Here is a 27,744-nt window from a genome sequence, read left to right on the forward strand (position 1 = left end):
GCTGAGTTTCCTAAGTCCAAAAATGCCCAAACTATGAGTGAATGAAACTTTAACCTGAACACAGTAACCCTACTGAGATGACCTCCCTTCTCTCCCCATATATTCTAACCTCAGCTTTTATAGATTCCCACAATTTTAGACAGTCTGGAATACAGAAGTCCAAACTTCCTCCTTTACAGGAGAAAAAAAACTGTCAAAAAAGATTATAAAAAGTATTTCAAGCAATCATCAGTTTGTCACTAATAGGAAACCAGGAGCTTTCTAAAAGCAACCAAAATTATGGATGTACCTTAACTTCTGAGTTGAGGCATATCATTCCAACTCTACCATGCATCAGACACCCCATTCATTCACTTGCTCTCCCTTCACCTTCTGACAAAAGACAAACTGCTCCTGTTTCCTTAAATGCCAACCAAGTTCCAAACACTGTGGAACTGCCCTGTATATATTTACCCTGAATAGATTACCTCATTTAAGCTTTACAACCCTACATGTCAGGCATTCCCATTCTCATTTTCAGAAGAAGATATGCCTTGCCCAAAGTAAAAAATGCTACTAAGTGGAGATGCTCCAAATTGGAGTTTACCTGACCCCAATCACTAGTCTTGTCACAGCCGGACACTGCCTCTCGCACAAGCAAGATTTACAAAGCAATGAGATAGATTAAGTTGCCTAATATAGAAAGGAGTATCAGTAAAAGGACAACAGTCAGAGATGCAGCCTTATCTCCAGACTCAATCTCCAAACCACCCCCTTCCCTTTAATCAAATGAAGTTCTCATACCAGAAAAAGGTGTTTTGCATAAAGCAGACCTGATAGATACAAATAATTTCAAATGACAGATTAAACACAGTAATTCAAGCATAGGGACCCAATGATACCAATCTTGTCAAAGGACTGACTATTAAAGGGTTTCTGATAATTATACTCAGCACAAATTCTCAGCTACTGGATGTGAGCCACAATTAGAATGCCTTGTGTACAGAGATGGAATAGTAAGATTTGGGCAAAGGTTTTACTATAATCTTTGTTGTGTGTTCCAGCCACATGGAAAAGACCAACATGGGCATTCAAGAGAGATCACCTTGAGCTATGTTGCAATTAGATCCCTGCTTGTCTTTGTTTTGTAATAATGAGTTAGTGTTACTATAAAGGACTATGACGCCCTTTATATGTGCATTTTCCTTGAAGAAGAAACAGATACATCTGAGATTAGTGATACAGAAAAATGAGATTATAACACAAATACTATGCCTACCAACACCAGAAGGAAACACTGTCCCCAGGTCCACACCAATGCTGAAAAGCCAAAGAAAGAAGGGAGGAAAAAGTCATATGCCATGGAGAAACCACTAGAAGACCTAGGTTAGCCTTGGTAATACATTTGCTCAATGTCTCATACCAAGAAAGTGAGGATTCAGAATAAAGAGTTCATTTCAGGACTGAGAAAGGCTTACAAGTAATCTTACCTAATTTTAAATCCAGAAGACGTGACACTTTTTCTCCTTGAGCACCCCTGTCTCTTTAAGAATATACTTTGAAAAAAATCAATAAAATTACAGGAATCCTCATTTGAATTGAAGCCAGTTTGTTGTATTTTGAGTAGAAGAGCTATGCTATGCAGACTCTGCCATTTTTCATGATGATTCATAAATAATAAATGAGGTACTGCTCGTAATTTGACATTTTACTGTTGTCAGTAAATATGTTGGGGTGGGGAAGAGTATATGTGAAAAACAGTAATAATTTATAAATCTAGATGAAATCTAGTTAAACAATTCTTTCAATTTGTTCGTAGTCTAAATATCTTTAAAAATAATGTTAGAAGGAAAAAAATCACCCTAGTATAAAAACAAAACAAACAAAAGTTTTTAAAGTTTTCTGGTGGCCAAGGCACATGCGCGCGCACGCGCACACACACACACACACACACACCCCCCAGGATGTTCCATATTTAAAATAAATTTGGGATTTGTAAAGGCTAAACAAAATTAATAAAAGAGTGCCCCGCACTTAACAGGATTTTCCAATGAAATGGAAAGGAAATTATTGCTACAAAGATTCCCAGGGCTTTTATGAAATGTGAGACTTGCTATAAAAACCAGCAGGAAAAAAAATATGCAGGTTTACCTTTCGATTATGTGAACAATAATAAAGTTATGGGTTGGCTGTTAGCTGCTCCTCGCATCAAAGTGTTACACTTTTTTCATGACTAAACATGTATTACTTCCCTTTTGGAATGTTAGGTAAGACCAGCTTTCACAAGTTCCAACTTGAGACGGGCATAATATAGCTTAAGACTAATGCATAAAGGCTGCCTCACGTTAACTTTTTTGTTACTATACTAAATTTGCACTGCCAGCGAACGAAACACTGAAACACACCAAGCCAGCTGTTATGCTACTGTTCCAGGCATGTTGCTTATAGAGGTATTGGGAAAGGAAAAAGTGCATTCTATCCCAAGCCCACCTCAGGAGAAAAAGGGGGCCACCTACTGTAGTGAAGGAACATCACTTTACTTCCTACTTAACATCATCACACATAAAGTTAAAGATGCCTCATTATACAGGAAAATTTCACAGGCCCCTCACAAGCCCTTCTTCACACTTAGAAGAACCTATGATAACCCTTTCACAGTAGGCCCCTCCCTTTTTTAAAAATGTCTTTATTCTTATAACAGAAGCCTGTCAAATATCTGTCAGAATAAGCTCCCTACTAAGATTTCACACACATCACTGGAAATTTGGGGTGATAATCCTCAGTACTTGCAGCAAAGTTCTTTGCTCAACATACTTTTATGGGGGCCACAAGAGATGCTTCTCCCTTTGACTGATGCCTTTAGTACTTGACAGTTGTTCTGGCAGTAAAATGTCAAATTTTGAGCAGTACCTCATTTATTATTTATGAATCATCATGAAAAATGGCAAAAAGGTCAACACAAGAATAAGTCTCCCAAACTGAAGTCTGCATAGCGTAACTCTTCTACTCAAAATACAACAAACTGGCTTCAAAATATAATAATAATAATAATAAACAAAAGAAAAGAAAAGAAAAAAGTAAAGAAAAGAAAAGAGAAAAGAAAAGAAAACTGGCTTCAAATGCTAAAAGTGAAATCAATGGGGAAGTACAAAATAGCACAGGGAGAGTCAAAACTAAATGAAGGATTGTTTGTAAATCTTCAAATTCTTATAAGATTAGGCCATTATTAAGTTGGCTAATTGTTATTCAAACACCTTCCCTAGGACGAGCTACTTTTTCATAACATACTTAACCCACCCAAAGCAGAATGGAAAATAATAATAATAATAAAATTGTAGGTGTCTGTTTTTGTATAGTTAGGAAACAGGAAAATACAAAAGATATAATTTTCACACCCAACTCTTGATTTTTAAGTTAAACACCCATTTGTTTTTCTGTAAAAACATAAGGAAAATCAACTAGTTCGTACACATTATTTCCTTAAGAAGACATTAAGCAAACACTACGCAATACCTATTACAGATTTACTAACTTGAAAAAATTTTTCGTGTTTGATTATTTTCATTAATCTTCATCCACGATAACAGGTTTTGATTCCATTTGATAAAAATATTTTTAAATTTATTTAAATGTTGCATTCAAGAAAATATCAGAATCTTTGAGATTCTCATCTGAAAGCACAAAAATTATTTACAAATCAGAAAAAGTGGCTGGGCGTGGTGGCTCTCGCCTGTAATCTCAGCACTTTGGGTGGCCGAGGCGGGCGGATCATGAGGTCAGGAGTTCGAGACCAGCCTGTCCAACATAGTGAAACCCTGTCTCTACTAAAAATACAAACAATTAGCCAGGCGTGAAAGCCCTGTAATCGTAGCTACTCGGGAGGCTGAGACAGGAGACTCACTTGAACCCGGGGGGAGGAAGTTGCAGCAAGCTGAGATCATGCTACTGCATACCAGCCTGGGTACCAGTGTGAGACTCTGTCTCAAAAAAAAAAAGGGGGGGGGGCTATGATTATATAACTATATCATTGTTGGATACTTTTTTAAAGGAATAAAATAAATTGCTTTATGTTAAAGGTCAGCATTCAAAGGAGTCAGTGAACCCAGCCCCTGAATAATTTAACATATTTTGAATATTTATCATTGTGTATGTGTAAAAATATGTCTATAGATTTCATTAGTTTCATGAATAAGACTACAGGTTTCCAAAGTTATCAATTACAACAATAAACACATTTTAATTTGTCTTTAAATAATATGTAGAATAATATTTTCAAAGAATTCCTGTCATAAAGCATCTTCTTATTCCTTTTAATCCAAAATGTAATTGGTAGGAAGACTGCAAATACATGTTTTCTAGATAGCAATAGGAAGCTGGAAAAAAAACAAAAGACCTAAAAATTGGATCTGATGAAGTTAGTAGGCCCCAACCTGAGACTTCATCCCCCACTCCTTAAGCAGACTTCTGGCAGTCTAAGCTCCAGCCCTCTGTGTTTCCTTCAGGTGAATCACCATCTGATTCCTGCAGGTTCAGGAAATACTCTTCCCCAGTCGACAAATCTCACCTACTCTTAGTTATGAGTCATTTACATTAGCAAGAGAGCAAGTTGTTCCAGTAGTTGCCGGGCAGGAGAATTTGAAAGGGTGCCCCAAAGGACAATCTCTAAAGGGGTAGGGGAGATACCTACCTTGTCTGGTAGGGGAGATGTTTAGTTTTTATGCTTTACCAGAAAATCCACTTACCTGCTGACCTTAGTTTCAAAGCTTATTCTTAATTAGAGACAAGAAGCCTGTTTCAACTTGAAGACACCGTATGAGGTGAATGGACAGCCAGCCACCACAATGAAAGGTAAACAAAAAATTTTTCATTTTCTTAAAAGCCATGGTTGATAAGACACAGCAATGATTAAAAACTGTAATTATACTTCTGCTTAACTCTGAGGTCTGAAGAAAAAGTAGAAATTAGAATGCTGACAATAAGATATGAGGCACCACTGTGAGCCACGAAGCTTCAACTGTTTCCAGTTCAGGCAGGCAGAAATATAAACTACACATTGTGCCTTCAAAAGTAGAAACAATGTTTTGGCAATCGCTCCTATTCAGTACATTTTTTTTTAACCACATTTACTTTATTAGATGAGGAAAAGCCAAAGTGTCTTATAATTGTTTCCCAGGACCCAAAACTTGAAATTTGTTTCATAATCGTTTATCTGGTTTTTTTTAAAGAGAGACAAAAAAAGATTTTTCTCTTTCCCAATTGTCTCATTTTGATAAAAGAATCTCAGTCTTTTCACTGTACCACAAAGAACAGGGTAATCCTCATTTTGATCCCTGGAGAAATCGTGTTAAAACATGTCAGGAAAGGCACTGAGAAAACTGCCCAGTGACTGACAAACAGGTTAGAAACAGCTTACTTTTGTTCCACATTCAAACTGTTCGGGAAGTTTTCACTGCAGTGAGGAAAACAAGAAGCAAGCATGGAGATCTCACTTCTTTTAAATTTTAATAAGGACTTTTAAAAGGTAGATGAGCCTAAAGTAGAGTGACTTTTTGATTTCTTATTTTAAGATTTATCTGCTATAGAATTTTATATCACATTCTCAAGTTGAATCTGCTTTCATGTTAGGTATATTAACATTTTTAACAAGAGATTTCTTTCATAATTGTTCTCCAATTTACTAGCAATATGAATAGCAATAAATCTGGTTCCATATTACTTTATACTGGGGGAAAAAAGCCAGACACCCTGTTGATATTTATTATTTCTGTCAATTGAGATTAACTGTCTCCACGAAGTTAGGGATCAAAGAGGCGTATTTTCTTAATCCTTCAGCAACATCTCATCCTCAGACTCTTGCTTCTGACATCTACTTGAAAAATGTTGCAGGTATATGTGGGTTAAGGACAAGGGCCTAGAAGAGCAGATGGATGGCTGAATTTCCTATTTAAGGATATAGCCTACAAAAAGAAAGTATCCCGCCGGAAAATCTTTATTTCATGAAGACACTGAGAAAATGCCCTAACCAGAGATAACATGCTAAGAGGATTTACTGCATTTAGAGATGTGGGTGGGAAAAGGAAGACTAAGTTAAAAGGAATGTTCTCATTTAGAGTTGTGCTGTTTGTGCTCTTCAGAGTCTGCCTGCTTTTCTTCCTTAATATCTTGGCATTTGACTCTCTTTAAGAACAACAACAACAAAAAAAATTTCATGCTTAGCTCTTTACTCTAAGAAAATGCCACAGAAAGTTAAGATAGATGAGACCACAATGGTCATTAGTTCTTTGTATGCTCCTGAAATAAGAAAAGTCAGAAAAACCCATTAAAATCCCTCAAAGCCCAATAAAGGGTAAGGTTGTGAAGACAGAACAGAAGTGAGGTGAGATCTAGGTAAAGTCACCTCCCTAGAAGCATCCCCCAGTCTCCAGGGTAGATGTTCTCTATGCAGGCATGAGGCAGTAGTTTGGGTTTAAAGTAGAAAGCCCAGGACTCATAGCAAAATGACCTGGGTTTAAGGGCTGATTGTAAAAAATATTATCAGTGTGACTTAGGCAAGTCTCTGAATTCCCCAGGAGCTCACTTCCCTTCCTCACAGGTAAAATGAAGGGATTAGATCAGATGGTCATCAGAGGCCCCTTGCATCTCTAGATTCCCACGATCCAGGCGATATGCTGAGATGCTGGGGTTGGTAATGAAAGAACCTAAGGCTTGGACCAAGCACACAGGAATGCTTGAGAGGAAACGGGGTAGAGCCACAAATTAGGTCCTTCCCAATTCTGCCCCTAGCCAGCTACATGATGTTAATCAAATCTCGACTTCTCTAGGTCTCAGATCCTTCCTCTGCAAGATTAAGATGAATGTACTATTTGCTCTTCCTACCTGGCTGAAAGTTTTACATTAATACAAGTATTTATACAAGGGCCAGCTGCAGTTTTTATACTTGTAATTATCTACAGGAGGGCGGCAAGAGCAGAAGTAAATGTGATGTGATCCTGTTGTTAAAAACTAGATGAGAGGCACCCACCTCTCAGACCTTCTGCTTCAGGCCAATGGTGAAAGACAGGCTCTATCTGACCTTACAAAGATTATTAAACCCTCTACCTCCTTATATGGCAAACACAGGCAGATTAGAATATTTGTTCTCTATCCTATACCTAATTAACATATTTTGTTTCATTAATATTCTTATTGGCCAAATATAAAAAAACTACACTAAAATACACTTAAGGGAGAGCACTGATTAAGTTCCATCTAGTATAAGTCATGACATTAAGTCATTCATATCAATGATTCTATGGTTTCTCTTAAACAGTAATTTCTAATGATTTCCATCATTTTAAAAGAAGAGCAAAACACCTTAAATGACCTTTTCTAATGTATTAGATAGGATCCGTATGGCACAAACTGTCCTTCTATTCTTAATACTAACACAGTAATAATTAGCATACACTGATAGCTTTATATGTGACAAGATTACTGCATATTTTATCAGGCTTTTTTTTTTTTTTTTTTTTTTTTTTGAGACGGAGTCTCACTCTGTTGCCCAGGCTGGAATGCAATGGCGCAATCTCAGCTCACTGCAACCTTCGCCTCCTGGGTTCAAGCGATTCTCCTGCCTCAGCCTCCCACGTAGCTGGGATTATAGGCACCCGCCACCACGTTCAGCTAATTTTTGTATTTTTAGTAGAGCCGGGGTTTCACTATGTTGGCCAGGATGGTCTCAATCTCTTAACCTCATGATCTGCCCATCTCGGCCTCCCAAAGTACTGGGATTACAGGCGTGAGCCACCGCACCCGGCCTTATCATGCTATTTTTTTTTTTTAACTCAGACAACCTTAAGGTGTAAATTACTATTATCCACTTAAACAGCTGAGCAAGCTGAGGCTTAACGAGCATACCAGTAGGGAGCAGAGCTCTGACCTTGAAACACTGCCGACAGTCAACCATGCTCTATTTGCTGTTACCTCTTTTTGTGGGTAGTTACATATGTAAAATGATTTAGACTTATTGTATATTTACTGTACACTGGTATCATGGTATAGACTACAGGAGATAAATGGCCATCTTGGGTGCATGATTCCCTGCAATGAAGTTGGAGCTATTTTAACTTGCTAGTTTTCCCAAAGGAGGCATGAGATGCTAATCAGCACATGAATACCAAATTTTTGTGCAGGCAGTAGCAGAGCAGTAGTTAGGAGCACAGCACTGACATGGACTTAGGTTCTGTTCAAATCCAGGCTCTGCCCCTCATTAGTGATGTTAATGAGGGCAAGCTCTAGCACTCCAGCGTCAGACAGCACGTATCTGCTCAAAGAACAAATAGTGTGTGCAAATAGCCCAAGTATACTGTACTCCAAGTATTCTCTCTAAGCCTCAGGTTTTTTACATCTGAAAAATTAGAGCACTAATTCTTACTATCCACTCAAGTACCATGTCAATACTGACTTATTACTACATGTCAAGTTTGAATAAAAGGTCTGTGCTGTGGTAATACTTCATTCAAAACAATCTTATGAGGGCTGTTTTACAGAAGAAGAAAAAGGCACAGAGAGGTTGGGTAACCTGCCCAAGTAAATGGCAAATCTGTAATGTGAATCCAAAGTCCTTTTAATAAATTAAAATATACATAGGTAATTTAGAACATTCCTAGGCACATAGTAATACTAGTCAGCATTTGGGGAGCTCTTTTACTGTTGTTGTATGTAGCAAGATAGACACTTACACTTCTCAAGCTCCCGGAGAAGGGTTTTGCCCTGTAGCCTAAGAGGCGCTCAGGTCAAAGATATTACTGGCTCTTGACCACCAGAGCAACTCTCTGGAGGACACAGAACAAAGTGAAACTTTGTTTTCCAAGTCCTTGAGTCTAGAAGGTACCCTTTATTGACTATATCAAGATTCGGAATGTCTCCGAAGCAGAGGCCAGTATACCAAAAGGGCAGCAGAAACAAAATGATCTGAAGTCCCTATACTAAAGGAGCTTATCATCTAGTTGAATAAAGAAAAATGTTAACAGAATACTTCGGCTGTTTGCACATATTAGAGTACTAAGCTCTGTGGCTCTCAGGCTGAGAACTGAAAAGAGAGATCCAAGAAAACAATGCATATATATCTGTTGCCTCTAGACTGTAGGCATTTGAGAATTTGTTATACTCTTTTGGGGGTGGATGACCTACCTGTCCAAACTTGTTCCTCCTCAGACCTGCTAGGCCCCAAAATTATAAATAAAACTGAAAATAAATCACTGGGCCTTTCAAACTTTTTTAGATAAACTGGCTCCAAGACAAACTGAGAAAAACTGCAAAATTAACTGTTTTTGTTGTTGTTGTTTTTGAGACGGAATCTCGCTTTGTCACCCAGGCTGAAGTGCAATGGCGTAATCCTGGCTCACTGCAACCTCCACCTCCCAGGTTCAAGCTGTTCTCCTGCCTCAGCTCCTGAGTAGCTGGGATTACAGGTGCCCGCCACCACGCCCAGCTAATTTTTGTATTTTTAGTAGAGACAGGGTTTCACCATGTTGGTCAGGCTGGTCTCCAACTCCTGACCTCATGATCTGCCCACCTCAGCCTCCCAAAGTGCTGGGATTACAGGTATGAGCCACCACGCCTGGCCTAAAACTGTTTACTAGATGTATTTATATAGAAAACAGTGCTACATATCATGATGAAGCAGAATGTGGCTCACAGTAATATGCAATCCTTAAATAATCACAGCTACAACTGTATTCTAGTTGTCTCACCCAAGCATTTTAAAAACCTAAAAAATGAAAACTTTGAGAGGATAATGGCTTGCATTAGGTCAAAATGGTACATGCCTATATTATATATAGCAAAACAAATTAATAGAAGAATAGTAAATACCATTTAAAAGGTAATTACTATATCAATGTGTCAGCATATGCCATGATGGCTGCTGGAAAAATAAAACTATTTATCTGTTAAACATCAATATTCCCTTTACTCTAAAACATTCATTCTAATTTCATAATGTAAACAACAGGACACACACACACACACACACACACACACACACACACAGTTTTAAATATATATAATTTTAAAAACTATTCACTCTGTGCCTAGAGCCAACAGTACAATACCTCAAGTATTATCTCTACTTTTCATCCTAAGATCCAGAAATGCTAATATGTACCCAATCCTTCACAAAGTCATGCTGGATCTTACTATGGTCTTTTTACATCCAGTTTACAGTCTATATGAAATTGCAAATAAGACAGGCACTAAACAACTGGCCAGTGCGGAACTCAGTTTGAGTGCTCAAAGTTGCAGGCACCTGAAATATAAATGCCATGGTACACTACTTCTTGCTCTAATGGCTTCCCCATCCTGGAAGATGCTCTCAGCAAAATAACTGTCTCATAGCCAGGGTGGCAAAGCCAAACATTTCTACCCTCAAAGTTTTTCCCCAACCCAGCGCCTATCTGGAGATGGTACATTTCCTATGCAGCCTCCCTTTCCTCTTCTGTCAATTACAACCTGATTAACTTCATGCCAACTAAGCTCTCCTTCCAATGTATTCATATAATTGTTTTATTTATTTATAATCTTTCTGGTTCCAACAACAACAACAAAAATGAGGTGTTCTGCAGAGATGCTTAATATGAAGTTAATTCAAATGAACTTTAAATTTAAACAAATGAAGCCTGGGAAAATGAATGGTGGGAAATTAAAAACCATATGAGAAATTAGTTCACCAAATGCATTCATCCCTATCTGATAGTGTTGGGCCTTAAGGTGGATCTCAACTCCAACAGGAAATCAAGAAGGCATAAAGATTTGGTGTTGATGAATTCACAGCTGGCCTACAGAACACCACTCTTATTACGTAGAGTAGAAATAACTTTCTCCCATGAGTCTTAACATAAAGAACCAATGTTATATTGAACACCCTAAGAGTAGGCACAGTGAAAAGGGTTGAATGCTTGAAGACACCAACTCAAAGCTTAATCCAGGCATAGCCATTTTACAGGGGCAGGATAAGACAATGTAATGGGGCCCAGGCATGTGGCTCACTTTAAATATTTTCATCTTATTGCTGTTTCTCCATAATCATTCTAAGGAAATCTTTCTGCCTCCTTCTCACCAGTGTACTTAATTCTAATTACGAAAATTTCACAAGTGTTAGACACACTAGCTGTCTTTTATTAGCATACTGGTACTGTTGTTTCTTCTTATACCTGGCTGACTTTCCTCACTGATATAACCGGTGGGGCTGCTGCTGGCATTTGAATCTGCAGCCCTCCACTTTAGCTCCCCCGACTTTACAGTGAGCTGTTCAAAAACCTCAGCAGGTCCAGCGTTTGATTAGCCTCCTAATGGTTTGATCAGACCTTCTTCCTGGTCTTCAGTCATGCCTTACACAGGTCAACTGCCAATTCCTACTCCTGTCAACACCCTCCCTGGGCTGGTACCCTTTCACTTCAGAAGGCAGAAAAAAAAATTTGTTAAAAATAAAAAACAGAAAACTTACATATGCCTTCCAAAATGAAATTAAGTCAGAGAGCAGGCCAAATTCCATGATTGCCTAATAGTAAGTCAAAGGTGTTCTTGAACTCTGACTCTCTGCCTGCAGGTACTCTGCTAGACCCTGGAGATAAAAGGATGCAAGGACACTCTGGCAGTCAGGCAAACAACAAAAATAGAATACAACAGCTGGAGGTATGGGATACCATAGGGGCTGAGGAGCACTTACGTGGCACATGGGGATAACATGGAAGGCTTTGAGAAGAGGAGGCAGATGAGTTAGATTTGAAGGTGGTATAGGCAGCTTGCCTAATAGACAAGGGGGAGAAGGGATTTTCAGGATAAAATGCAAGGTAAGAAGGGTCTGGTGCAGAAGCTATATAGTGGGCAGGTATACAGGTCAGGTCAGGAGGTCCTTATCACCTGCAGAGGAGCCTGAGTTATGTCCTGTACAAGACAGTAAGCCAGTGAAGACTGCGACAGAAGAGGACATCAAGCAAAGAAATGTGAATAGCAGGAAAATGCATGTGGCAAATATTAAGATAATACAACTATATAGGTTACTATCTCTCCTAGTTGAGGAAGTTACTGCATCTATAAATCAAGCCAGAGAAAATTATTTTAATTCAAATATTCCTATTAGTTTAAAAGACATTGTTTAAAAAATGACTAATGCCAGAAGTTGATAAATTCACTGAAGTAGGAATTACTTTGAAGAAATGGTGTGTGTGTGTGTGTGTGTGTGTGTGTGTGTTTGTATTTCATGAAATGAGTTATATGTGATCCCAGATCCTTTTACTACATATGGGTGAGGGTGGGTTATTTATCTGTATTCATGAGAAGAGAAAAATGAAAGTGAGCATTTGATGCTGATTAAGAAATGTGAAATATCCACTTATGTTAAAGACTTCACTTGAGAATTTGAAAATTGTCAGTGAAGACAACTGATGAAATTGAAGGAAAAATGCTCTCTTAGGTAACTGTCTTACTCCATTAACTTAAACAGCATTAAGGTTTGGTTAAGCTGTGATTAGAATAATTAGGGTAGCTAACCTGAGAACAGTTCTAATGGGAAAGGCCTGGAGAATACCTGCACCACATCCCACAGCCCAGAAAACTATAATGATGACTGTATTAAAATATCAAGGTGACACCACCACTACCACCATAAAGAAAATTATAACTCTTAAGTAGAATGCTTAAGCCACAGGATGCTATTCCGAAACAAGGAACAGCATCTACGTGAACTTGTGAAAAGCATTCTGCATCTTTTAATAGGCTAGTAAATGTTAATCAAACAACTACAGACTTTACCTGGAGTCTTGAATTCTAAGAATATTTTTTAAGGGCCAGAAGTCACTTGAAATGTATTTAGCTTAGAATATACTCATTTAAAACCACTATGCTGGCTACTGGGACTGTGGCCCCTAATCTGACTAGCCTCCTACATAAATGATCCAGAAGTTACTTATGTGGAAATTATACTTTGCTTAAATAGAAGATAAAAATACGTGTTTCAACTCAGTAAGTTGTAAAATTTGAGTAAAATTCTTATTACTCATAATAACTACATAGTAATGTGATACAGATCTCCTGATCTGACTCACAACAGCCACATAATAATGTGAGTAGTAGGAGTTTTACTCAAATTTTACAACTTACTGCATTAAAAGGTGTATTTTTACTTTCTGTTTAAGAAAAGCATTTACTGTTTATGCAAAGTATATTTGCCATGAATTACACCTTTATATTCCTATAGCCTTACAATATAAAATTGACAACATATGTTCTCTTACCAGATTCACACAGCACCCTTGGGAAGTACGTCAGGTATTTATTATTCTCCCTGTTTCATATATGAGGAGGCTCAAGCTCTTTGAAGTACAATGCTTTACAGGGTCACAGAGTCAAAGATTGAGTCAAAAACGTAACAGCTGCCTACTGAATCCAGGTCTAGGATACTTTGCACTGGTCAGGGAATCTCAGTCTAGAACACTTTCCACCAGGGAAGCTACTTCTGACACTCCACAAGGCCAGCAAAGCAACACTACAGAGGCAGCCTGTTCTGGGGTCATAAAACCTACAGCTCATTTCCTGGTTTTGCCTCTCACCATCTGTGTGGTATTGGGCAGGTTGTTGAATCTTGCTCAGTTCCCTCACTCGTACAAAAAGAATAGTCAGGTTTGAGGTTAAGGTTATAAAGAACCATTAGACACAAATCTTGTCTTCAGGGAGTTTACAATCCACTTTACATCAACCCCCCCATCCCCTCTCAACACACACACACACACACACACACACACACACACACACACACCAAGGTACCTGAGGTCACCTAAAAAAAAAATGTTAAGTCTAAATTGTTAACCAAAATAGGCCTACTTGTAAGCTGTATGTACCAGCAAAACTATGAGAGGACAACATCAGTGTAGCACCTGAAAAACCTGAACGAAGGGCTGCTGTGCTTTGCATTCCAACACGTTTGGGAGACTAACTCCGTGCATGCATTAATGAAATGTGCTATGAATACAGTGACCTAATTCCATTACAATAAGAGGTAACTCATAACCAGTGAGGTAACCTGCCTCTTTCCCCAGGCCTTCAGCAGAGCTATCATCTTAGCACTGTTGAAAAACACACATAAATTTATAAACACACATACACATAAAGTCAGGCTTAAACTGAGAAAGATTCTTAGATTATAGGTGATTCCAAAATAGAAGAGATCCTGTATCTTTCAACATAAACTTTCTATCAGATGGCTTTTGTGAAGACTCTCTCTTTACCACAAAAATGCCGGAACTACATCAATATCTCTATATAATCAATCAGTTCAATATAGCTTTTCAGAAGTAAAGTGCCAAAATAAACCTTCAAATCTCAAATTCTTACAATTTCAGATGTGAGCTTTTAGAGGGAAAACTGGAGAGTGGAGGACAAATAGGAAAGGTATTGATATTACAACTCTTCTCATCTGAGAACCACCACTACCAAACACTAAATCAAAAATTAATCATGAGCAACTGCATTTAGGGAGGCAGCATTTAACTGACATTTATATTTCAAGATCCTGACCAGAGGGCAATAACAAGAGAGATGAAGCCCACGGAGAGTTAAAGCACTGCGATGGCATGGCAGGGCACACCGGCCCACTCTTCCTGCTGAGGGAGTTTCCCCCAGCATGGTACAAATGACTCCCCACCCATGCCAAGATCCAATCCAGTGAACTGCAACAGCAGGCTGGCTCTGTGGGGACCACAAGGCTGAGTGTCCAAAGTAGCTGTTCAGTAGTCCTGGATGTTGTCCTCCCATAGCCCCTCTGGGGAGAGAGCAAAGGTTTGGGCATCCAACACAACTGGGGTCAAGTCTCTACTCCACTACTCAGAAGCTTTTCCTGAACACCAGAAACCTCAGTTTTTCCCCACCAAAAGCAGTTTTATAACACCATCAGTAGAGTTTTCACTGAAAGGCCCCAGTAGAGGGGTGGGCACAGAGAAAAGCTCCACTGTGACTATTAATACATTCTCAGGTGTGAACTAAACAACATGACCTCCTGTCACTACTTTTTCTGGGTTGCTAAGAGGTATAAGAAAAACCATTTGAAAAGAAATGCTAAGTGATGGTCAGTAACACAAGATAAATCAGGTGTTTGCAGGGAGGAGAGACATAGAAGAAGAGGAAGATATATTTATAATCAAAGAACAATTGGGGATCTATAGAGGTTAAGTATAGCCACATAAGATTAAATGACACACGGAATAATGGCTGCAAAATCAAGTGACTGTAGGACCCAGCAGGTAATGTTCCCGAAAGAGACGGCCCAGGGACATCAACGAGTATGCTGTGAGCTGGAGAACTGGAGAGAGCTCACTTCCCCATCAGGAAGGGGCAACTAATACTGCTGGATTGTTCATGCTGGATGCTGGCAAATCTTTTCATCTTTCAAGATGGGATCCAAATCTGGATTCTTATGTGAAATTTCCTGATGTTTTCAACATTGTTCAGGCCAAATAAAACCAGACCTCTAGTTTGGAAGACTAGCAGGTCCTTCACAAGCTTGATGGAGAAAACAAACTCCTACCTCTGCCCAATACTGCCCCCTCCCACTTCCTGTCCTCTAAAATAACCCCCCAGAATCATTCTTCACTTTTACTCCACAACAGTATAATAGAACTGCAATTTCAGTTTCTACTGGATTTTATATGAATCCCAGCTCTACCCATTACTCAGTGTGAGTCAGGGCAAGTTAATTAAACTGTCTGAATCTCGTATCTTCCTACCTGGCGGGGGTGGAAATATATCTAGGTCCTAGGGTTGCTCTGAGGATTGCTTAAGGTATCAACCACCAAGTTTGGGGTCCCAAAGCAAGCAGAAACTGAGAATGTGTTAATCCTTTTCCACCACCCTCATTTTAAAAGTAGCTTACAACCAACAACAAAGAAACACGGTTAGTAAAATAGCCAAAGGAAAATACCAATGGGTGGCTGGAAAAAAAACAGGTCTCTAAGCAGCGATACCATCTAACCTCAGGAATGACTGTGAAACCTGGGCCTACCACAAACATCACATTCTTCTGTGGTTTCATCAGCTCTCAGCTGAAGGAACAGTAGGTGGCAGGGCAGGATTCCCGCCCAGGATCCAAGTGCTGGAACGAAGCCCTTTACTACCACTGAAGCAATCTTCCTTGCAACACCCTGCAAGTGCTGGGACATGCAGACAATGCAGAGCCACTGTAGTAAAAGCACACAGGGAGCCCTGAAGCTGAGGCACTGATCGTTCAGAAAGACAGCAGGCAGGTGAGGCTCTGAGACAATTTAAAGGAAAGGGCAAGCTCTTGGAGCTAAAGTATCAGTCAAATGACTCCTGAGAGGGCAGCTGAGGCCACCAGCCACACAGCCATCTCAGCATAAACAAGGTGCAAGGATCCACCCCCCCTCAACCCTTTGTCCAACCTATGAAGCATTAAATAAATTCAACTGTGTACCTACGATACACAGCAGGAACTAAAATGACTTCAGCTCCACCCTGCACAAGTCCACAGGCTGCTTTGTAAAAGTTCATCATTTTAAGCTCGCAGTCATCCTATAATGGACGAGTCATCATACCCATTTTATACAGGCAGAAATGGAGGGTCAGAAGCTAAAAGCAACAGAGCTCAGGCTGTAATCCAGAGAATCAGAGAATCAAATCCTTGCTCTATGCACTCCACCATGGTGCCACCATAGTTGGTTAGAGGTCAAGGCAGGAATTTTTTTGTTTTTTAAATCCAAGCTAGAAAAAGAATTTTTCTTTGAGACTGAGTCTCGCTCTGTTGCCCAGGCCGGACTGCAGTGGCGCGACCTCAGCTTACTGCAAGGTCTCCCAGGTTCAAGCGATTCTCCTGCCTCAGCCTCCCAAATAGCTGGGACCACAGGTGTACACCACCACGCCCAGCTAATTTTTGTATTTTTAGTAGAGATGGGTTTTCACCATGTTGGCCACGCTGGTCTCGAACTCCTGACCTCAGGTGACCCACCCGCCTCGGCCTCCCAAAATGCTGGGATTACAGGCGTAAGCCACCGCGCCCAGACGGAACATTTTTAAATGCCAGACATTAAATGATACGCTTAAGAAAACCCTCCATTAATCCTTTATCTATCTCCACCTCCCACCTTCTCTGTCTCCTTCCCGTCACAGGCATGTTCTTTTTTTGAAAGAGTTTTCTGAGATTGCTGCCTCCACTTCCTCACCTAGCAAACATTACTCAACCCTCTGTCATTAGGCTTCTCTCCTCAAAACACCCTGGGCCCCCCAGCAGATGGAGCACTGGCAAAGACGAACAATGACCTTTTTGTTGCTGAATCCCATCCAATGGCACTTTGCTGTCCTATGTCACTTGAGTTTCCCCACAGGATAAAACTAGTCACAATTCCTCATTTCGTAAACTGTCTTTTTGGTTCACATGACATTATTCCTTTTTGGTAATCCTCCCAACTCTCTGGCCTCTCCTTCAGGCACTCTGCTCACCCTAAGACTGCTCCATTAAAAAGTCTATATTAGCTCTCTGCTATTCTCACTCCACTGTGTGGTTTGGGGTTTTTTGTTTGTTTGTTTGGAGACAGAGTCTCACCCTGTCATCCAGGCTGCAGTGCAGTGGTGTGATCTCAGCTCACTGCAACCTCTGCCTCCTGAGTTCAAGCGATTCTCCTACCTCAGCCTCCCCAGTAGCTGCGATCACAGGTGCACGCCATGTCACTCGGCTAATTTTTGTATTTTTTAGTAGAGGTAGGGTTTCACTATGTTGGCCAGGCTTGTCTCAAACTCCTGACCTCAGGTAATCTACCCACCTCACAAAGTGCTGGGACTACAGGCATGAGCCACCATTCATGGCCGACTGTGCAGTTTCATCTTGGACAATCTCATCCATTCCCACAGCTTCTTCTATCACCTATTTTATGTTGGCCTTAGATAGACATCACCAGCCAGGGGTACTTCTCCAAGCTCCAGACCTGTCTCTTTAATCATTTAGTAGACACCTCTACATGCATACTACACAGGCATCATGAAATCAACCAATCCAAAACTAAACTCCACCCATCCCAATACGTGCTTGTCCTTTCATGGGTCCTACATCAGCAAAAGAGACTAAAATCTATAGTCAAATACCTGGGAGGCCTCCAACACTCTTCTAACCCTTTTCACTAGTATCATTCAGCCACAAATTCTTTAAGATGCCTCATATTTGTCATATATCTCCATCTCTACATGCTGTCACCAGTTCCTCAGCAGACTATTATACCTTATCTTTGGCTACACTCAGCATTTCCATGTGCTCCTTTCTGATTGGACCTTGGGCAAACCTGCCACAACCTGGGCATCATAGTTGTCATGGAACCTCTGTAATCCTTGCTTCCCCTCAGTTTGAGTACACCTCTGTATCTTCACAGCATCCCACACCTCTCATTCGATATTGAAATGGTCTGTTTACTTCTGGATTCTCAACTAGACTCTAAACTTGAGGACAGAAATGTACTTTCTCATCTTTATATACTCCAGGGCCTGAAATATGAGCAGACTCTTAGTAAATGACCTTATGAAAGAGATCAGGCTATGGGTGGTACTGAAGAAGTAGTAGAGATTTCCAAGGTAGGAAGAGAGGGGAGAAAGGAGGTCATTCACAGGGCAGGAATGGCTATGAAGAAAAGTAGGGAACTAAACTCAGGCATATCACCTGAGAGTCTGCAGTTTGGTTAAACCAGAGAGTTCCAATAAGAGGAACATGATCTTGAATTTAATTTAGGCAAAGATTAATGGAAATAACAGAAGCAGAAACTGGCATTTATAAAGCACTTAATTTATAAATGTATATTCAATTTAACCTCAAGAAGGAGGGATGCTAGATACTATAGAGTAGGTATTATTGTTCCCGTGATTCGAAATATTATGGGGCAAGCAGATATCCCCAAAGTCTATCGTGACCTCTGAGTTACCAGAATTTAGCATGTTCTGAATTTCACGTTCCATGATCTTTAACACTACAAAAATAACTCCTTATCTTTAGTTAGTAATTATAATTTAAGAATTGCCTTACCATACAATAACACAGGATTAAGGAGCAAAAGAATAAGATCTCTCATACTCTCCACTCCTGCCCCCAACCCCAGCAGACACTTTCTGCCTCTACAGATTTGCCTTTTCTGGACATTTCACCTAAAGACATGTAGTCTTTAGGTGTCTGGCTTCCTTCTCATGCAAAACGTTTTCAAGGTTCATCTATACAATAGCTGTATTTCAATTCTTTTTACTGGGTAATATTCCATCCTTTGCCTATACCACAGTTGACTCATCTACTCTCCAGTCAGCACTTGGCTTCTTTCTGCTTTTAACTATCATGAATAATGCTGTTATAAACAATTGCATACAAGTCATTGCATGGGTATATGTTTTCATTTCTCATGGCTAGATACCTAGAGGTAGAACTACTGGGTCATATGACACATTTGGTTTTAACTTTTTAAGAAACTGCCAAGCTCTTTCCAGAGTGGCTGTACCACTTTGATTTCTTATCAGCAGTCTATGAGGGGTCCTGTTTTCCCCACCCTCAGCAACACTTGTTACTGTCTGTCCTTTTCAGATCCAGCCATTCTGGTAGACGCAGGATGGTATAGCACTGTGGTTCTCATTTGAATTTCCCTACTGACTAACGATGTTCAGTGTCCTTCCATGCACTCTTGGTGAAATGTCTAGACAAATCTTTTGACTTTTTTTAAATTGGGTTGTGTCCTCCTTATTAAGAAGCTGTAAAAGTTCTTTGCATATTCTAAATACAAATCCTTTATCAGAAATGTAACATGCAAATATTTTCTCCCAGTCTCCTCTCTCTACGTCCTCCTTATTGGCCAACTGTCTGCTCTCTCTCTCTCTCTTACTGCAACTGTCAGTGAGGAAGGTTACAGGAAGCCATCTGAAGAGGACAACCATACAACTTGAGAACAGAGAAACATCAAACTAAAAATGTGTTTATCAGGTAATTTCCTTGAAATGTTTCCATGAGAAACTGGATTCAAGCTTTTTAAGCTTACTGAAATCCAAAGATCATTATTACAAAGTCTAGAAAATTAACAGCTTCAGTCATTCTCCCCAGTAAACTTTAATAAATAAAAAGAAAGTAGAGTTTTACCTCCTTGACTTACATTACAAAATAATGTGATGCTGGAACCCCAAAAGGAGAGATTCTAAGAACTTTAATCAATGCCTATGCTGCATTAACCAAAAAACACCTTCTGAATGCCGCTGTGTACCACATACTCAAGGTGAGGTATGGATAGATTGTCTAAACTCTCAAATGAGTGGATTCTAGGTGGAGACAATCATGGAAAATTAAAAACCATTTTTTATATCTACTACCAAATCAAGTACCTTAGCTACATGTGATATTTGCAAACAGAAGAGAAGGACACACACAGGAACATAAAAAGAAATAAGTGCCTCTCCACTTACTGCAAACTCCTACATATACTCCTGCCTCCCATGTGCCTTTCCCTGCTATCTTAGCACATATGCAGAGACAAAAGTAACTGCTCACATCAGCCCCAAGTTTGCTTTGTGCTTGGATAGAATGAGGTTACTTGGGGTCTCTTTAAGCAACATCAGTGATGGGACATGAAAGTCCCACATGGTTTTATTTCATGAGAAAGCGTGTGACTTCCCCTTACAGTAAACTGTCCCATAAGCACATTCTACTTCAGCTGCACTTTCCAGAACAGTTCCCAGGAATTCTGCTTTCTGTGGTCAATACGTGATGGAAGCCAGAGAACAGGGAACTGATCCAGATGCAGGGAAAGGGATGGGGGAAATCATGTTTGAAAGTATCCAACATTGCACGCACATATGGTCTCAGCTAACCTTTATTAAGATGTCGTGAAGAATGCAAAGCTCAGAAAAGTTAAGGTATGTAGCCAAAGTCATCCACAAGACATAACTCCCAGCAGGGAATTATGAAAGAGGGCAACTCTTGTGTGGCCCAGGTGTTCATCTCCAAAGAGCACATGCTTTCTGAATCGTGGAGGCAATCGTTTTAACTGAAAAGACCAATATGTTATATTTTCAAATTCCTTCCCAACTGATTCTTTCCTCATTTTTCTTTTTCTCGCCAGAAATCAAACCAGGAATAACCTATGGTGAACCCACGCCTCAACTGTCCCCAAGTGTTTCCTGACACGCATCTTTGCTTACAGTGCATCACAACTGAAGAATGGGGCTCAACTTGACACTTGCAAAATTACCAAGTAAGCCGTCGGAAGAGATGTAAAGAAAATCTTACTTTATCAATGACTATTATTTTCACTGTTTGGGAATTTGGGGAGTTTAATGGTCAGAGAACCAACTAACAAAATAAACCAGCATTTAGCTTTGTGTTTCCTTATGTATAAAACAGTAAACACACAGGATAGTATCACTGAGACAAATTTAGCTTACTATCATTTTGTTTTAAACTTTGTTTCATCTAGACATCATCTCTAAAATGACAAGTAGGATTAAATTAATAATATTTATGGAAGATTTTAAACACAAACTAGAATCACATATTACTTTCCAGATTTAATAGTTTAAACCAAGGTTCATGAGGTTCCCCAAGAGGCCAGAGATAACACTGACCTAGTCTATGGGGTAACTATTTAGAAAATGATCATACCTAAATACAAAAAATTAGCCAGGTGTGGTGGCACATGTCTGTAGTCCCTGCTACTCGGGAGACTGAGGCACTAGAATCGCTTGAACCCAGCAGGCAGAGGTTGCAGTGAGACGAGATCGCACCACTGCACTCCAGCCTGGGTGACAGAGCAAGACTCTGTATCAGAAAAAAAGAAAGGAAAGGAAAGGAAAGGAAGGGGAAGGGGAAGGAGAAGGGGAAGAGGAAGGGAAAGGGAAAGGGGAAGGGGAAGGGAAATGGGAAGGGAAATGGGAAGGGGAAGGAGAAGGGAAAGGGGAAGGGGAAGGAGAAGGGAAAGGGGAAGGGGAAGGAAAGGAAAGGAAAGGAAAGGAAGAAAATGATCATACCTAGGCAGCTGTGCCATGATAGTGACACCCTATAATTTGAATGACTTTTATTATTTCATTCCCACCTGGCAGGTAGAGCAGTGACATATGTTGATACTTTCACATTTTGTGCCAAGTGACACGTCCCAGTGAACAATGATGTAGCTTCACCAAAGGCAAAAGTGGCAGATTCTTCCCTACTCTGTCATTCATAATGTGACTCTATGAACAAGACAAATGGTAATTAAGCTTTATGTTATAGAATGCACACCAACTAAGTACTAAATACTGTACTCAAAATGTCTGCAAAGCATTTAACTCTCAGATGATCCAGCAAGATGGCTATGTATTCCATTTTACAGTTATGAAGAGGCTAAACCAGCATCGTCAAATAGAACTTTCTGCATTGATGAAAATTCCCTATATCTGCACTGGCCAATCCAGTAGCCAGATGTGGTTACCGGGAAACCTGAACATAGCTAGTATGACTGAGGAAATTAATTTTTTAAATTATGCTTAATTTAAATTTAAAATTTTAAACCCACATGTAGTTTGTGCTATATCTAGCTACAAAGCCCAAGCATTCCCCAACACACATACTCAGTCCTGCACACACACATGCACAAACCTATTCCCCCTGCAAAGATAGCCACAGTTCCCTTACGTCCCAAACAAATACCACCCTCGTATGTGGCACAAAATAATTTACTATGGAACTAGTAAACTGAGTTCTTATGTCACTGCATTTGTTAATTTAAAAGGAAATGGAATGAGAGTCAGAGAGAATACCAAAGGAAGTTTTACTCTCAATTATCGCTCTGTGTCAAGCCCTGCACTATACAATCCAGGGAATACCACCCTAGTAAACAAGAAGGGATGGGGAAATCATGTTTGATAATATCCAACACTGCATGCACATATTGTGAGAAAACAGTCTTTACACTGTAAAACAGCTTCTAATTTTTCTTAATTGAGTCACCAAGCTATTGTCAATTAAAGATGTTCCCTAACTTGGCCAAGTTCTTTACTGTCAGGGAAGAACAACATGATAAAACTGCCTGAGTAAAGAAAGTCATTCACTTTTAGTGGTCAATGTTACTGAGTGGAAACATCATATAGAGAAATGCTTCTGAGTACACCCATAAGTTTTGGAAATATTTAAGGTAATGACAGAGAATAAATGATGGGCATTAGCTGGCAAAAAAGAATATGATATAGACTTAATTCTAAAAAACAAATTGATCACGTGAAACTCTCAAAGTTAAGTTTTGAGCCTTCCAGAGCATCCAGATGAGTAATGGCTCATCTGCTTCTTACAAACCATTTTTCTTCTCTACTACTATATTGTTTCAGCAAATAACTCATAACAGGCTTTAACCATAATTTGTTTAAGCTGTGTTGCCTAAATGTGAAATTTGTGAATGAAGTAATAACCAGGCCTAGACCTATCCCATTGAATTAAGAAGTCCTATAGTCCAAAATGTTAATCCTATACATAAACTAAGAAAGCAAATACCGTGAGGTTACACAGTCAACAAGTTCAACACCAGACTGTCTCAAAGCCACAAAACAGTTCAATAACCACTGTGGAAAGAGGTCAATCCTACTTGATCTTTTTAATTTATAAATATATATATGTATTTATATATATAAATATGTTAATATAAATATATATAGATATTATAAATATATACATACACACACACAACCTTTTTTGACACTCTGATTGGAGACTATCTTTAATAATAACCATAATTGTTAGACAAATCATCAAAATCATCATTTAATAAGAATGTGTTCATATAAATTAAACTTCAAAATATTATAATGATAAATGGAACTGACAGGCAATCCCTAGGCAACACTGTGAAGTAGGGGTTCTTGCACTCCACGATAGGTATGCATAGCAGATCCCCAGGTTACCAACACCAGCAGTTGAAATATTCCCTGCCAAGTATGCTGTAGCTCGTGAATTTGTATTTAAAAATAGTTTGAAAAGCAATTCACCAGTAACTGTTACAAGGCACAGCCAGCACTTCAGGAGATGACATGGCTGCTCCTTTTCAGGCTGTGTCCCTCAGCTGGACTCTTTATTCTGATTTAAACTCACATGTCCTCTCTATTTCCCTAAGGGTTCTATCCCGGGTTAGATGAAAGTGACTGCTAATCATTTAATTGGGTAAATTAATTCAAGCAGACAACTCAGTTAAAGCCACACATCTTAAGAAGCTCCTAATGTCACTGATACTGATTTGGATCTTATGATACAAAAACAGCCAAGACTACATTAAATCAAAATAGGCTTAAATGATACTATACAAGGAAATATTACAAACTGGCAGCAGTAATATAGATGGCTGCTGAATCAGGCATTTTAACTTATAAAGCTTAGTAATACCATGGATCTCATAACAGGCTAGTCCAGATATAAATTACTAGCCTGTGTAAGGATAGTTAGGCCAGGGAAACCAGTTTTTAAAAACACTCACAGTAAGGAATAAAAGGGAAAGAATTAGGAAGAGGACAAGGTTACTTAAGAACAGCCTGCACTTAGATGTCAAACAGCAATTTAGGAATCTGTTTTTGGATTTTAATCATCAAAACTTTCCTGTTTCTCTCCTCAAAGAAGGGAACCAAAACAGATACTAAACTGCCTGTGTGCAGGGCAGTGAGGGCTTAAATTTATGGCGTTATCTCAATAACAAAACCATTGCAAAACATAATTATAACTACAGTAAATATTATTAATTAGAGGGAAGTAAAAATTCAGAAGTGACCTTCCTTCTAATCTTACCTCCAAAAGGTGAATTTATAAATTAATTTCATTAGTTCAGGTTCCCAAAAAACAATGACAATAAAATGTGTTTAAATGTCCAAGAGATTTATTGGGGAAAATGGCTACCAGGGAAAATGGGGCAAGCAGAAGGCTGGCACAGCCTTCCAATCACTTGTGGGAGAAAGAAGGAAGGAAGATTGAGTAGGAGCAGTGCAGTTTGAAGAAAGTTCAAAGAAAAAGTTTGAAGACTGGTAAGTACTCCTCCAGCCAAAGTCTTTTGTCAGAGAAACCCCTCCTCTTACAAAAACAGGTTTGTCTTGGTATCCCTGCCATGCTCAGTTACAGGCCCAGAGCAGTCCATGGGAAGCATGGCAGCAGCAAGAATGTGGTGGTAGATCCCCACAGGAGCTGGCTGTCCATCATGCTCCCCACAGTAGGAGACATGAGAGGCCCATGTCCATGGCTACTACATAAGTCAAATGCTCATGACCCAATTCATTGATTATATGATGCAGTGATATGGTATAGGTCTTTAACAACAGAAACTAAAAATTCCAAAAAAGCAAAAGGTTTAAAAATTCCCACAATAAATGCAATAGGTGTAACCTAGCCTTGTAAACAAAAAAAATATATACCAGGTTGCAATTACTTTTAACAAGTTGTCCTCCTTGGCAATAAACTGTAAAATTGCAAAACTTAATAAGAATGAGAAAAAGAAATCAGCATTTATCACTGGACTACACAAAAACGTATTTTTGGATATTCTTGACTATACAAATGCATTTTAATGAAGAATTAACTAGATGATGTGTAAATATTTGTAATAATCAGAGGCAACTTTATACCAGCCTACACCTTAAATTCTAAGGTGAAAACAGATTTCAGAGAATCAGCAAGTCAGATCTACATCTATCCAGGACTTTTTTCATATGTTCACTTTAGAAGACAGTAGATTTTCTTTTTATTTACAAAAGTGCCAAGACACTTTCTTTCTATTCTTATCAATGGTCCCTAAAAGATCTTAAGTACTACAAGAAAGTCATAGGCAAAAAATTCAAAATGACCCACTAGTTTTACACCTTCTTAATTCTTAATGATTAAACAGCTTAAAACTGAGGCAGGGGAGGGGAAGATGTATTCAAAGAGGGTGCCAAAGACTACAAACCAGGTGTTGGCTATTGTTATTTCCTTGTTATAGAAAATTTCAATTTTCTCTCCACATTTTGTTGATTATATTTGTAATGATATCAAACATGGAAGTAAGAATCAGGATAATTTACATTGGTATATTTATCTTCAAAAGGCTGGCATAGGGGATCAGAAATGGGACTTTTTACTCAACGGTCCTGATATGAGGGAGGCAGGGTAGTGAGAGAAGGTCGCTAATTCTTTGACCACTCAAAACATTAACAATGTGCTACCTTTACTCTTTAAATCACTGATGACATCTTTAAGTTCACCTGAAATAACAAAAAGTTGGGTCTGTAAGGGAACCTAGTGGCCTGTGGGCACGGCTGCCAAGCACTGAAGTCCCATCTCCCCACTTCTCCTACAGATAACGAGCTGCACGGCCAAGAGAGTCACAATTCGGGCAACAGGAGCGACGGACCAGGAAAGAACACCACCCTTCACAATGAATTTGACACGATTGTCTTGCCGGTGCTTTATCTCATTATATTTGTGGCAAGCATCTTGCTGAATGGTTTAGCAGTGTGGATCTTCTTCCACATTAGGAATAAAACCAGCTTCATATTCTATCTCAAAAACATAGTGGTTGCAGACCTCATCATGACACTGACATTTCCATTTCGAATAGTCCATGATGCAGGATTTGGACCTTGGTACTTCAAGTTTATTCTCTGCAGATACACTTCAGTTTTGTTTTATGCAAACATGTATACTTCCATCGTGTTCCTTGGGCTGATAAGCATTGATCGCTATCTGAAGGTGGTCAAGCCATTTGGGGACTCTCGGATGTATAGCATAACATTTACAAAGGTTTTATCTGTTTGTGTTTGGGTGATCATGGCTGTTTTGTCTTTGCCAAACATCATCCTAACAAACGGTCAACCAACAGAGGACAATATCCATGACTGCCTGAAACTTAAAAGTCCTTTGGGGGTCAAATGGCATATGGCAGTCACCTATGTGAACAGCTGCTTGTTTGTGGCTGTGCTGGTGATTCTGATCGGATGTTACATAGCCATATCCAGGTACATCCACAAATCCAGCAGGCAATTCATAAGTCAGTCAAGCCGAAAGCGAAAACATAACCAGAGCATCAGGGTTGTTGTGGCTGTGTTTTTTACCTGCTTTCTACCATATCACTTGTGCAGAATTCCTTTTACTTTTAGTCAATTAGACAGGCTTTTAGATGAATCTACACATAAAATCCTATACTACTGCAAAGAAATGACACTTTTCTTGTCTGCGTGTAATGTGTGCCTGGATCCAATAATTTACTTTTTCATGTGTAGGTCATTTTCAAGAAGGCTGTTCAAAAAATCAAATATCAGAACCAGGAGTGAAAGCATCAGATCACTGCAAAGTGTGAGAAGATCAGAAGTTCGCATATATTATGATTACACTGATGTGTAGGCCTTCTATTGTTTGTTGGAATCTGTATGTACAAAGTGTAAATAAATGTTTCTTTTCGTTATCCTTGCTTGAATCCATCAAAAATATGAATTCAAAGAACTAAAATGATATGAAATGGGGTCATAATTTGAAACTAAGGAAAACATTAAGACACAGCAAAGAGATAAACAAGAGGTAACACATGGCTCAATGGCAGGGTTAATGGTTGGAAGTCTGAGGAGCAGAGTGAAAGGGCAGAATGAGCCACTGCAATGTCCCTGCACTGTGGCCATCCTCCAGGAAAAGCTGCTGCTCTGAAGCCACTTTTGCAGAGAACAAGAAGTATAAAAAAGAAAATTATATCTATCCTTGAAATTCAAGGATAGGAAAAGAACATACTACTTTCCATCTATAAA

General features: G+C 39.3%; 2 protein-coding genes across 2 annotated transcripts in view; one reads left to right on the forward strand and one right to left on the reverse strand.

Annotated features, from left to right (window-relative positions):
• MED12L (mediator complex subunit 12 like) overlaps window positions 1–27,744 on the reverse strand; it is a 342,999-nt gene that overhangs the window by 113,759 nt on the left and 201,496 nt on the right. The gene's annotated exons all lie outside the window — the stretch shown is intronic.
• On the forward strand, window positions 4,461–27,415 carry GPR87 (G protein-coupled receptor 87). The gene is made up of 3 exons (XM_025376277.1): window positions 4,461–4,827; window positions 21,093–21,224; window positions 26,307–27,415. Exons 2-3 carry the CDS (start codon window positions 21,191–21,193, stop codon window positions 27,347–27,349), a joined length of 1,077 nt encoding a protein of 358 aa, XP_025232062.1. The 5' UTR covers window positions 4,461–4,827; window positions 21,093–21,190; the 3' UTR covers window positions 27,350–27,415.

Source organism: Theropithecus gelada, chromosome 2 (assembly GCF_003255815.1).
Source record: "Theropithecus gelada isolate Dixy chromosome 2, Tgel_1.0, whole genome shotgun sequence".
Lineage (NCBI taxonomy): Eukaryota > Metazoa > Chordata > Mammalia > Primates > Cercopithecidae > Theropithecus > Theropithecus gelada.